Below are 13,611 nucleotides of genomic sequence, written 5' to 3'. Positions count from 1 at the left end.
CTCCGGCGAGCTCGTAGACCGGCCGAATGGGGCAAGGACTGGCACTCCCGAGTGGCAGACACCGAATTGAACCTCGCCCGTGCATTGCCGCCAACCTAATTTCATGAATGGTGGTCTACCCTGTTCTGTCCACGGTGACAGTGCGGAGAATCAAAGGAACAACGCGTTCCCGATGATCTATGGCAGTATAGTTCAATTAAAGGGATCGAGGAGCTTGAGGATAACTTAAGTATGCTAGGACAAATGATTGAGGAGCTTGAACTAACCTGGAACAAGCTGGCCGCGGTGAGGTGTTCTTGCGGTGTATTCGAACCGATTTGGGGAAAGTTAGAAATTGGAGTTCCTCAGCGAACGATTGAGGGTGATACTGGGTGGCTGGGTGTGTGATGACCTTGTGGAGCTTACGGGGGGCTCAATTTATACTGATCGAAAGCGGTGGCCGGGAATTGCAACAAAGACGTGCGGCGGTCGGAGGAGGGGGAGTTCACTAGCGCAGTGAATTTGTGTCCTACGTCGTGGCAGTCACTCCGACGATCAACGGGGAGCGAGAGCAGGTCACGGCGATGCGGTGGAAGTGCCTGGACACGCGGTGCAAGGCAGGAAGGCGGCGGTCACCGGCGTGCTTATCGGATTCCGCCGCGGTGAGCTTGGTACGGCGGCCAGAATATTTTACTGGCCGGACTTATCCACGGCGGTGATCTTTACACGACTTCAAGTGTTATCCAGTCAATCTGGTCGCGAATCACGGCGGCGAGGGCACTAATCTACGCGCGCCTCGACGGCGGCGAGGGTTGAGCTGGCAGTCTGATCAACACACTGTACCATGGGATTCCCGATTCAGTGTGCCTGACAGTCACAGTTTAGGGCCAAATTTCTCTCATATTTCTATAGCAACTTGCCCAAAGTTCTGCAGCAAAGTTGTAGAGCTACCAACCAGCTACATTTTTGTCATGGCAGCTATGGGCAAATTCCTACTAAATCAAGCTTGAATTCGTGCCCAAAGTCTCTGTAATTACACTGTCAGTCTGAAATTCAGACTTCAACATCCTGACAACCCATCTTTGGGTGTAATTTTCTCCAATTTCTTCTCAATAACTATGCTTACATTCTTAAGCAAAATTTTTCTCCTTTCATAGAGCTACAAAATTGTTGTGGTGACCTAGGGCAAAAACCTCATAATTTGAAAGTTACAAAGCTCCAAAGTTGAGCCCATATCACTGAATTTCAGACTTAGGTGAATAGGGTTTAAGTGGTGCTTTTTGCAAATAGACCCAAAACTTAGGGTTTAAGTTGCAAATCCACATTCTTGTGAACCATATGACTTAGGACACTTTATTATCATAGTTTTTGCACTTTAGTCCAAAAGTGGACTAATTTTGCACTTAACCCCCTAGGGTTTGGATTTAGGGTTTTCCAGGGTCCTTTTTAGGGTTTTTGGTATCTCAAGGGTATGAATGTAATGTAGGTCCATCCTTAGTAACATTTCATGACTATTTCACTTAAGCTTTAGGGTTTTATCTATTTGGATTTTGTTTTACCCTTCTGACCCCTTTTAAGGTTAAGTACCCTACTCTAGGGTTTTATTTGCAAAATATCATCTCAATACAACTTTGTTTGAAATTTTTGCCTAGTGAATGCACTTTAGGTGTGTCAAACATATGCAATGTCAATTCTTATGATGTTATGCTCAAGTTTTAGTGACAGTAACACCAGGGGTGTTACACTGGTAGTGCATGTTGTATAATATGCTACTGAATGGGTGGATGTACAATCAGTAATTTCGTTTGACATACCACATGCTTTTCTTTGTAGATCATGATGCAGAGGTAGTGTATATAAACAAAGTTGGTTGTTTAACAGATCTTGTATTTACGGTCAATGCCCACAAAGTTACAGTTTCAGGTTATGGTAGTGCATCTGTCAAATATCAGAACACAATGGTGACTTGCTCTCGCGTAAAGGCTCCTGAGAGCGAGCGATCAGCGAGCCTGCCTGTTGTCGCTGCTCGCTCGGGGAAAGAAGATCACACAAATGTAATATGAGAGCTCGAAAAGAAGCCGCCGTCTAGCAGCGAAAGCAGCAGTAGCCACTCCCACCATTCTCCTTACATTAATCTGTATTTCTCTTTGTCTATGATCGTTCACAGAAACACTTACTATATATATATACACAATTCTTATAACAAATAACATTGACACAGTCTAATTCTCTGAAATCACTCCATTCTACGCACTATCATTTACTCCATGTGCACAATTCATATGTAACAGATAATATTAGTACGATGAGATTGAAGAAAATTACAACAACATATTGTTCCATAACAGATTGTAACATAAATTATTCTTATCATGAATGATAGCATTCGTTGTTATTAAATCTAAATTATCTTTTGCACTATGTTAAAATTCATTGTCCAACAAAATCTATTGCTTCCTTTTCTAGCTATCCATCTTTCGATACCGATAACTAATAGACACAATTATAGATAATAGTATAATACTGCTTCACACTTTCATTTACATTTAACAAATACCATTACCTTCTTGCCAGTTCTTTATGAATAATTTTTACATATACAACATGATGCAATACTTGACGACAAGGGAAAAGGTTCAACAGCTACAATTGAATCTCCACCCAAAATGTTATACTCTGCTACACAATATCTTACATGTATTATTTTCTATCTATTATAAAAGCATCATTCCATTTTTCTTTGGTAATTATTGCGACTACAAAAGTGAACTTATCTAAAACTATATTTCTTTCACATATAATTTTTCCTCATATTTAACTTATCCAAAATTTAATACCACATATACATGCAAATAGAAAATAGATATTAACTGTGGTAACCATTTATGCTGAACACTTTCATCCCTTTCTCTTCTGCTTCCATAAACGAAGACATTAAAATTCTTTGTTTCCCAACTATACAGATTCAAACATGGACCCCTGCGCATCAAAGAAAAGTCGAACACCAGATCTTCCAAGAACCGAAGATTTTCTAAGATTATCAGCAGCCTTTTAGGTTGTAGAATGTCCTCTATATAATTATATATAACCGCTCAACTCTTCTGAAGACATTTCATGTAAATATAACAAGATAGCTTCAAATATCGCAACAAACATATTACATTATGCCACAACTCACTTAACTCTATTTTATTTTATATAAATCTGATGTGCTCTATATCGTCTTTCAAATATCGGCAGTGGATCAGGAGGAGCAGGTGACGCGGTCTGCACCTTACATTTCTGCTGAAGGTGTTTCTTGTTAATAAGCGTAAACAGTTTAGTGTCGACATTTTTCCTACTTTTTTGCACGGGGATGGATGGCTCCCTAGCTCTCGTCGATTCTAACGCGAAGGATACTTCTATGTTACAGAGCACCGGGAAAAAAAAAGGATGAGCCTTGGGAGTATAAACGGCTTGCGGTTCACGCAGCTTAAACTTGTCATCCTTGCGTTCTTCATGTTGTTTGTTCTCTGGAAATGGGAGAAGGGCTCGTCATACTACGATTCTAAAATCCTCTAGCCAGATCTGTTGGTTCTGACTCATCCAGGTCATCTTTAAAGCACACAGAGACGTTACCTCTCTTTAAGCTGCTTCTTCTTGCCACATCGACCTCCGTTTTCATCTTCTTTCGAACTTGCAGCTAACTCGAAGTTTGTAGACCAGCATACATCCCCAGAAGAAGACTTTCCAAGTGCAGATCGATCACACCGGTCAGTTGGTAAAGTAGAAAAGCTGGTTACTAGTGCGCCGCCACCATTGTCTACGATAGGCTATTCTGTTGATGTTGCAGATGGGAATGAAGTGCCACCTCCTGAGAAGAAAGGTATACTCATCTTTGTGGCTGCTAGAGAAACCATGAATTTATTTCTTATGCGAGCATACAAATGTGCTTGTTTTCTCCATTGACATATTTCTCATATTGCCTTTGCACAAAATCCAGAAGATTATTTCCTGTTCAGTTTACTTGTGCATTAGCTGGCGCACATGTTATCTTGCTTTAATCTGTATGTTATGTTCGCTTATCTATCCTACAGAATGCGAGTACAGGAATGGGACGTGGGTTTCTGACAATCGTAGACCACTATACTCAGGGTTTGGTTGTAAGCAGTGACTTTCAGAGAGTTGATCCTGCAGACTAACCCAGCGAAAAGATTTCACGTATGAAAAATTCAGATGGCAGCCTGAAGCTTGTGAGATGCCAGAGTTTGAGGCCTCCCAGTTCTTGAGAAGGTACATACTACATAGCTAACCTCTGATAAATTTAGAGATGGTGTATGCGGCGCTGTTTGGCAAAATCTTTGAGTCAGCACAGCACGAAAACACTAATCCGGATATGTTTCAGAATGCAGGATAAAGCCATTGCTTACGTGGGCGATTCTCTAGGGAGGCAGATGTTTCAGTCGATGATGTGTATGGTCACTGCTGGAAAGGAGAGGCTGATGTAGAAGATGTTGGCGCAGAGTATGGCTTTGTGTTTGCGCCGGGTGCAAAAAGGCCAGACGGCTGGCCCTACCGGTTCCCGAGCACCAACACAACAATTCTATACCACTGGTCATCAACGCTCTGTGATTTAGAGCCCCTGAACCCATCAGACCGAGTGACCAGTTACGCCATGCACCTGGACCGCCCGCCTGCTTTTCTGAAGAGCAACCTTTACATGCTCCACGTCCTGGTCCTCAACACCGGGGGAAGATGAGGGCGAACAGGTGGGAGATGTACCTCCGCGGAACGCCGAACAGCAACAGGAACACCACCGTCATCTGGAAGGCCAAGAACTTCACCGTCCACAGCGTCGTCAGGTGTAGTGCTGGGAATCTGGGCCGGGCTTTTCGGGCCAGCACGAACACGACCCGAAAATAAGAGCCCAAAGCACGGCCCGGCACGAAATAATGTAGGCTGGGCTAGCACGGCCCGAAGGCGGGCCTGGGCCGGGCCTCAAATTCTGACCCGTCGGGCCCCCAGTATGGCCCGCATAAATGGGCCGGGCTTGGGCCAACACGGCCCAATTAAGCCCAAGCTGTTTAATTTCTTTAATTTAGTAAGATATCGACTTTATATTATTGTTATATTTGGAGTTTATGTGGTTAGATGATGTTATAATTGTTTAATATCTTTAATTTAGTAAGCTATAAACTTTATATGGTTATAATATTTTGATTTTATGTGGTTAAATATACGGGCCGGGTTTGGGCCGGCACGGCCCAACGAAGGCACGACGTGGTTTAGGGTCAGGTTGGGCCACTGTTTTTACACTTCGGGCTGGCACGGCACGACCCAAAAATTATTTGGGCTTTCGAATCTGTTTGGCACGAAGCACGATGGACTCAGGCCGGGCCGGGTGGGCGGACGCGCAGCTCCCCCGCCACCCCAAGCTGAAGGCGTTCTACAGTTCGATATCGCCCCGGCACTTCTTCAACGGGGACTGGGACACCGGAAGCAGCTGCGACAACACCAGCCCTCTGGCCAAGGGAGGGAGCGGCGTCCACCTCGATCGTTCGGAGGACGCCGATGCCGAGGGCGCCGTGAGGGGCACCGGGGTCAGGCTCCTGGACGTCACTGCCCTGTCGCGACTGAGGGACGAAGGACATATTTCGCGGTACAACATCAAAGCCACTCCTGGCGTTCAGGATTGCCTGGTGCCTTCCCGGCGTGCCCGACACCTGGAACGAGATCCTTGCGGCCCAGCTATAACCTGTAGCTGAATTTGAAGATGCCAATGGCTACAACGAATTGTTTATGGGTGAAGCTCGTCGTATATACAGTAACTACCACGGAGTACTATGTCGTTGCCAGAGACCTAATCTTAATCTGAGCAGCATTTCGGGACCGTGCTTAACTGTAGAAAATACAGGGCCTTTTTTATTTTTGGTGTAAGTACATGTTGTATTTGCCTACTGTTACCTGTGTACGCCAATTGTTAATTGGAGAACTGGATTGATAGATAGTTCGGAAGTGTTGCCTGAGAGGTGGGGCAACGCATCTTTGCAGCATCCAGTCCCTTGAGAACTCATCTGTTATAAACCAAACACGAACAGAGAGCATCATGCATTGCTGATCCATGTGATGTTGTTGGTACGTTGATTGTTGCTAGGTTCGTCCTCTTAACCATTGTTTATGGTACAGGTGGAATCATCTGGTAAGTTCTGAATGTCATAATTAATTACTGAACTGTTCTTCTGATGCTGAGACCTCGAACGTCTGATGGAATTTGTATTCAAGATCAGAGTCCCAGCGGCATTTGCGCGTGCAAAATACAGTGGACCTGTCAGTGGCCTGGCAGTGGCACCGAGCGTTATCCGCCACGCTATCAGGCGACGGACCAGCGGATCCACATGATTTTTGCATGAAGTGTTTCGGGCCAAAGACTTTATATCTAAAATCAAAAAAAAAATACTTAACAAAGTATCATAAAAGTTCTCTCGTAATTTAGTATATAAATACTAAATAATACTGGAAAGACTCATTCGCCCTATCTCGTCCACTCATGTATCAAAGTACCAGAAAAAAAAGTCGGTACGCCTTTGCTTTTTTGTCGCTGTTACTGGTTCCTAAAAGAAATCTCTATAATTAATGGCAACTTATCAAACGAAAATCAGTATTTCTGTGTAAACTCAGTATAAACTAACTAATAAAATTCACAAAAAATCCTAAAAAATATGAATATACCACTTTACCAACTCTACCGCTGTATAAAATCTTGAATTCAAATTCATCGTATATTAAAGATAAAAAGGAGAAAATTCTGAGATAATTTCACTTTTTGTATCTTAGAATTTTCTTTGTCATAGGGCTGCTAAATCGACCAGGTCTAACTCATGATCTCTGGAGAAAAAATGGTCATGATCTTTCTGCTCTAGGTCTCCCCAAAGAGTAAATATAGTTAGGTGGCAAGGTGGTGTACCATACTAAGATAGTACCAATAAGGGATGATAAAAATAAATGTATGTGAAATGCCTCCTTAATGGCCAATTCCTCTATTTGGGTTGCCTTGGTCACCCGAAAATTTTATAAATTCGAGTATTCTTGTCCCCTGCGGGTATGGGTCGTAGTCGAATCGGCTGTCATATGGCCTCCGATAAGACTGCCCCCCACGACATGTTAACTTTAAGTTTGTTTCGGAATTGCCTAGCTATCTCCTCTCTTACCATTTCAATGGCGGTCGGTGGTAATCCATCGTGTCTTTGGTCCATGTGTGGTTGCTGGTGTATCATTATGTCGCTCCCTTGCCCATGGGTTTGGGTTATGTGGGGCATTAATATTGACCCTAGGTACTCTACATTGCATACTAGATCTTTCGTCCTTCTGGGGACCGAAAATGCCTCGTACCTATGTGTGAGTGAGATCATTCCACGACCTCAAGGGTTTGTGGGTGCTAGAGAGACATTAGTTGGGGGCTGGTAGGAGTGTTGCTGGTAAAATTCTGTGTTTTGCTCTACATGCTCCATCGCGGACGGTCCAATGTAATACCGAATGGTCTGTTCGGATAATTCGCACGTAAAGTCGGATGGTCCTAGCATCTCTATTGTCCGTGGTGCGGACTTCAGTGGCTGGTTGCGGGGGATAAAGAACTGTGCGACCGTGCGCACGGGCTATTCTTATATCGGTGGTGGAGGATGTGGCTGTCTGGTAGCCGAGCTGCAGCGGTTTAATAAAAATAAATTGGACGGCGTGGTCTCGGCGACAATTTTTTTTTACTTCCTCACCGACACCCTCAACAGCCATGCATATTTTGTAAAGGCGTGTTCCGTTAGGTGTGGATTAAATCCTTTGCTAACCAAATTTGAATAGAAGGAATTTAATCTCCTCAATCATCTCCAATCCGAATATAACCAAATAGGGTCTAAAGGGTATCTAAGCAAGTAAGTGCAAAAAACACAATAGATGTATGTTGTCGAAGAAACTTCTCTAACACGGTTCTTTAAGTCTAGATCCAGTTAAACTCATACAACTCATATAAATAAGCTATATCTTAAGGAGTTTTAGTAAATAAAATACAAGACTTCAACATATTAGATTGTATGAATAAATTTCTTAGATGTATCTAATGTTTGAAGAACAATAACATAATATTTAGATTATACATAACTAAGGGCTTATTTGAGAGCAAGGATACCGGAGAGGATTAAAGTCACTAAAATTTCCTTAATATTCAATATTGAATAACAAGAAAATTTTAACCCCTTCAATCCTCTCGGGTCCTAGCTCCCAAGCAAGCGCTAAAGGGAATAATATGCCACCAAGTGAGGCGGTCTGATTCACGATTCCAAACATGTATGGACCAACAATAACAAAAGTTTGCACGGTCACAGTTTACCGAGTGCTACATCAACATTCACCAACTGGTTAAGGGCAAACAAAATAAGGTTTACAGCTGGCCCAGGGCCATGAGCTGCCTTGGTTTCTACCGTCTCTTCAGTACACATAAGGCAGGATCCTCCACGGCACGAGCTTGCAGTACTCTGCCCAGATCTCCCTGTACTTCTGCGAGCACCTCGCCTCATCGCGCCTTTCCCTCAAGACCAGTAGAATGAGCAGGTACGTGGGGTAGAAGTATGGGACCACGGAACTGCAAAAGTTGGATCAAGATTGTTCATACGTGCCTCCACTGCGAAAGGGAACTGCCACAGAAAATGGTCACTCACCTCACTCCACAGGGCAAGCTGAACGAAAGTGCTAGCAGCAGGTCTCCGAGATAATTGCAGTGCCTTGCGATGCCCCTGTAATTGGAGGATTAAAATATTTGTAGTTTTGCATTCCCAAGACAACTCAACACGCTTCATCTTTCTTTAAGGGACAAGGGAGCATTTAAAGCCTGAGGAGGTACCAAACATTTTCCAAGAAAAAAGGTTCGAATAAGGGCATGTTTGGAAGCACCAGTTTTAACAAACTAGCTTGTGGAAATTGATAGGGCCTATTTCCTGTATGCCATCGGAAAATATACTCGTTACTTGTGTATCACTGGCCCCACATGTCATACACAAAAAAATATAACTATATGTCACTCAGTGGCACACAAGGAATGAGTATAAAATCTGATGCCATACCAGGAATTTTTCCCTTCCAAACATACCAACTTATGCCTCAGTTTATAGAAATTGGATTCCCAGTTTCTTAGAAACCAAGAAGTTACCTTCTCCTAGCAAAAATATAAAAACCAGTTTCTTAGAAACTGGCTTGCGAAACTGGCTTGCTTCCAAACAGGACCTAAATAACAACCAATACACCACACCCACAAATCACAAACTGCTATGCTTTGAATCTGCCGTAGACACTACGTGGGTGCACTATTTTTTTAACTACAGAAAAATCCCTTAATTATTCTGTGGATTGTGGACCAGCATTTGGTTCTACATTTTCATGTCACCATCATCTAAAAAAACATTATTGTATGGCTCTAAGTTCTTTTATACTCTGAACAGGCTACCGTTCATCAATGTTGGCAGGGTCAATAGGAAGCATCATACAAGCTACAATGATAATAATGTGATTAACAGAGGGTCATTGGCATAAATTGTCCTTACCAGTAACCAGATGCTAGTAGCTTTCCCCCGACAACTTTGGGAGGTTTTCCCCATATAGGAGCTTTGGGGTCCTTCTTGAACACATGTTTTTGCTTGTTAGCTCCTCGGAACACTAGGTAGCTGAGTACCACATGCCACATGGTATAGCATGTAGACAACAAAGTTACAATGCAAGAAACAGGTATATATCAAATTGCTATAGCTTTGATATTCTGGAGAAAAACCAAGAGTACCCAATAAGAAAGATGCATAAGTTAGCTAGACCAGACAAAAGGGACAGCTCTACTTTGTTCTTCAAAAGCCACCACCCCTGACAAACAAATCATACTTGTTGATTAGCTTAATTCTCAGCCTACTGTTTTAATGTAAGAGAAGCAGTGATCTGAGCCACAAATCTGACAATTAGGAAACGCCAAAATCAAATCAATGTTAGGGTAGGATAGTGTGCCTAAGGTAATAAGGTATTCTATGTTTTTTCTCAAAAATAAGGTATTCAATAGCTAGCACCATGGGTCAACATTTGCAGGAATGTAGGATACCTGAATAGTGAAGGTGAAAGGGATGAAAACTAGATCACCAAACACCAGCATGAAACCCAGTCTTTCAGCAATAATGTCCCACCTGGAAGAGGTCTCAACGATATTTTGTTCAGGAGAATAGTATGTTCATCATCTTTAATCATCCCACAGAATATCTCAACATATTTTGTTCAGGGATAGTAAGTTATTTGCCAATGAGAGCATGTGATATACTTACGTTGAGGTCATGAATTCTTCATGGACGAAGTAATCAATGATATACCACTGCATGGAAAAGTATAATTAATTTAACAACTAATGGGCTGAAAGATGATCAGTTAAGAAGATGGTCATGTCCAATACCGCACAAAAAAATTGGTAGAGAATGACCGAAAGATTGGCTGAACCAGCAAAGTAGCTCTTTGCAAACAAAGAGAGGTTAATAAATAACCATGCCATCATTCCTGCCCTCACAAAGAAGAATCTGCGATGATTGAAACATAGCTGTCACTAACATTTTATTGATATCAGGTTATTTGTGGCGTGGGGAATAAACAATATGAAACCATTCCACTTAAGTAAGCTAGGTATTATCCAATCACCATATACTACATGTACAAATTATTATGAGCAAAGTATCAGGTATGGGTTAACTGCATTATGGACTATGGATTTGCCAAAGGTCAAACAGATCATAATTGAATTCAATGTTTTAAGGCGTCGCCTAGGCAACCAGGCGCTCGGATAATTCTAGGCGCCTTGCCCGCCTAGGCGTTGTGATCATGTTTACATGCTTGCCTTACCGCCTTAAGAACACTGATTGAATTATGGTCTTACACCAATCAACCGTTAACAATTCTGTCGTGGTAACTGGTAACCCTGTCCTATTTCAAAATTTCGATCCCATATGCTAGGCAAAAACACAGGAAAGAAATTGCTAACATACTTGAGGTCAACTTCCATAAAATGAGGATTAAGTTGCACTCCAAACCACCTATTAAACAAAGTCATCAGCACAAAAAGTGTCGTTGTTAACTAAAAGAGAATTGCAATAAAATACACGGCCAGTGAAATATTCTGTTTGCTTGATCTTTCAATAATAACAAGAATTTGTAGACAAGAAAACTTATGTGTCAAAAATAAGCGAGTCATAGTTTTATATACAAACACAATATAGAGTTTTCTAGAAGTACCAATCTTGCATGAAGCTCCCACTAACATGTGGTCTCAAAGAAGAACTTTTGTGGCCGGACTTGATGCCGGCAATGTAGAGTGCAAAAGAAACCTGAAATCAAAGAGTGATGCATGAACAGCCAATCAAATAGCTTTCAATATAGTATAGTTTGTGGTAAAATGTAACTGAATACTGCATGATGAAAATATGAACGATGCTGAGCAGACAGTTGCATGCAATTTTGATCAAGACCAAACTAGTGGAAACATTACGTTCAGGTTTGTCATTTTCTTGTGAATTTCTGTCCAAGCTAAGGATGGACAATTAATTTGAGGAAACTGTTTGTTGTAACAAAATGTATTGACAGCCAACAGTTTGTATGCATGAGGCACACTCGTGACTGAGATAAAATTGAGAAAATTTAGAAGTACTTTAGGATGTAACACTCCTGAACAGACATTAAAGGACTCATTGGCGTGGAGTTAAGATCAGGTTTATCAGTCAGACACATGCAGGGGGGTCCTTTCATTTTCCACAATAGCACGGTGGCACGCCAAATGTATATCAAGTAGTTAGAATATTCATAATCAAGTGCAGGTGATCCAGTAAGGTCCAAGGTAGCACTTACAATGACACTAAAAATAAAGGTCACTGACAGAAGTTCGAGTCCCATGTCAGCTACAACCTGCAAGCATTGACAAATGACAAACAATATGTTGTTGATCAACTTGGCACACCTATGTCAATTCACATTGACAATAAATCACAATAAAAATTTCACTACGCTCGCCCATCTGAAAAGGATTGTGGCTCGGTCCTTGTTGAACTGGAGTACAATTAGTACAGCAGTTGAGCAGAAGAACACACCCAGTGCGCAAGGCACGAGGACTGGACACAGAGAGGCAAGACCGCAAGAGCTCACCGTGGGAGACATCCACCCCATGTAGACACCGAACGCCGAGAGTCCCAGCAGCAGCAGGAGCGAGAGCAAACCTGCAAGCCACACGAGAATCAAGGGAAGGCGATCGAACAACTCAGCCGGCTGCCCAGAGGATTCAGGGAACAGCGGCAGGAGGAGGTACCGTTGCAGCGATAGTGGAGGCGAGAGGAGTCCGGGAGTAGGGCTCCGTCGACGAGCTTCCCTGGGAGGATGGCTCCAGCGGCGGCGAGATACCCGAGGTAGGCGAGGAGCACCACCACCTGCGCAGCAAAGAGCGAGCACACAAGTACACAGTGAGCGATCCATGTGCAGCAACCCGCAGCAGACCAGAGGAACAACGGTCGCGAGCGATGAGCGACGAGACACCACCGCGCTCCCGGAGGGCACCAGCGTGGGGAGGACGGCCGCGGCGGCCTCCATTCTCCGTCACGGCAGGGATCTCGTGGTGGCCTGGTGGCGCCTACGGTTTCTGTGGGCGTCGGCGGTGGAAGCCTAGCGGCCTAGGGGTGGCCTCTGGCCTAGGGACGGGCGGCCGGAGGCCGGCGTTTGCTGCCTTGCTGGAGGGCGGCGGCAGCCAGGCTGGGGCAGGCGACTGAAGTCTTGCTGGAGGGCTGGAGGCAGATAGTCAAGCAGGCGACGCTGCGACGGTAGGGCCTAGGGCCGGCGGCTTGCTGGCGGCCGTGTGTGTGGAGCAGGGGTGCTGTGGAGCCAGGGAGGTGGGGTCGGGATCGGGATCGGGATCGGCGGCCGATCGGGACTTGGGGTCGCGGGTGGCTGTTGTGCCTGGGAGTGGGACCATGGGATTGGCAGTAGGTTAGGATGTACTCCGTATTTGGTAATTGGTTTGACTCAACGTGTCACCTCCATTTTTTAGATCACACCGTTAAAAAAAACTACTCCGATATCTATCTCATCCCTATGTAACTCTCATCCAAATATTATAGCTGTTCTCTCACATTCCACCATGTACATTGAACCAAATACACCAACCATATAAATTCGAAGCAAAATTCGCATAAATCCGCTCAATATAGAATTTTAAATTTAAAACGAAATTCGATGTTTTCTCGACGAATTTTGTTGCAACTTCGGTAATTTCGTTGTTTCAGACAAAAAGCAACGATATCCGGTTGAAAAAACTCGGTTTTTTATTTTTATGATTTTTAGAACTTTTTGAACGGTGAACCGAATTTTTCGAAATTTACAGCGAAAACAAATTTTCGTGGGAGTTCGAAAACGAAAAAACTCTGAATTTCAGTGAGTTTCGTTCAAAAATTGCTAACAGTTGTGGGACTCGTCTCTTACAGCTTCCAATACCCCTAATCTCAAAGCATATTTAGAGAAAATTAGAAAAATTAACTCCCAACGATTCCTTAGATGGTCTCTCTATGCTTTCTCATGCGGAAAAACCATGCGGATATACATCGGCTCAATTTC

At 43.3% G+C, this 13,611-nt stretch overlaps 1 protein-coding gene and 1 pseudogene across 1 annotated transcript; one reads left to right on the top strand and one right to left on the bottom strand.

The window, feature by feature from the left end:
• Positions 1–3,391: 3,391 nt before the first annotated feature.
• Positions 3,392–5,712, top strand: LOC103647863 (protein trichome birefringence-like 16; annotated as a pseudogene).
• Positions 5,713–8,017: 2,305 nt separating this feature from the next.
• On the bottom strand, positions 8,018–12,954 carry LOC100281352 (delta(14)-sterol reductase). The gene is made up of 13 exons (NM_001154270.2): positions 12,544–12,954; positions 12,317–12,434; positions 12,157–12,227; positions 11,863–11,919; positions 11,254–11,345; positions 11,007–11,054; positions 10,424–10,544; positions 10,299–10,345; positions 10,082–10,163; positions 9,776–9,852; positions 9,543–9,662; positions 8,664–8,738; positions 8,018–8,587 (listed from the first exon to the last, which is right to left on the bottom strand). Exons 1-13 carry the CDS (start codon positions 12,592–12,594, stop codon positions 8,434–8,436), a joined length of 1,113 nt encoding a protein of 370 aa, NP_001147742.1. The 5' UTR covers positions 12,595–12,954; the 3' UTR covers positions 8,018–8,433.
• Positions 12,955–13,611: the final 657 nt, after the last annotated feature.

The sequence above is a fragment of the Zea mays genome, chromosome 2 (genome assembly GCF_902167145.1).
Source record: "Zea mays cultivar B73 chromosome 2, Zm-B73-REFERENCE-NAM-5.0, whole genome shotgun sequence".
Lineage (NCBI taxonomy): Eukaryota > Viridiplantae > Streptophyta > Magnoliopsida > Poales > Poaceae > Zea > Zea mays.
The sequence above is the reverse complement of the archived record's forward strand: the minus strand, read 5'-3'. Positions and strand labels throughout refer to the sequence as shown.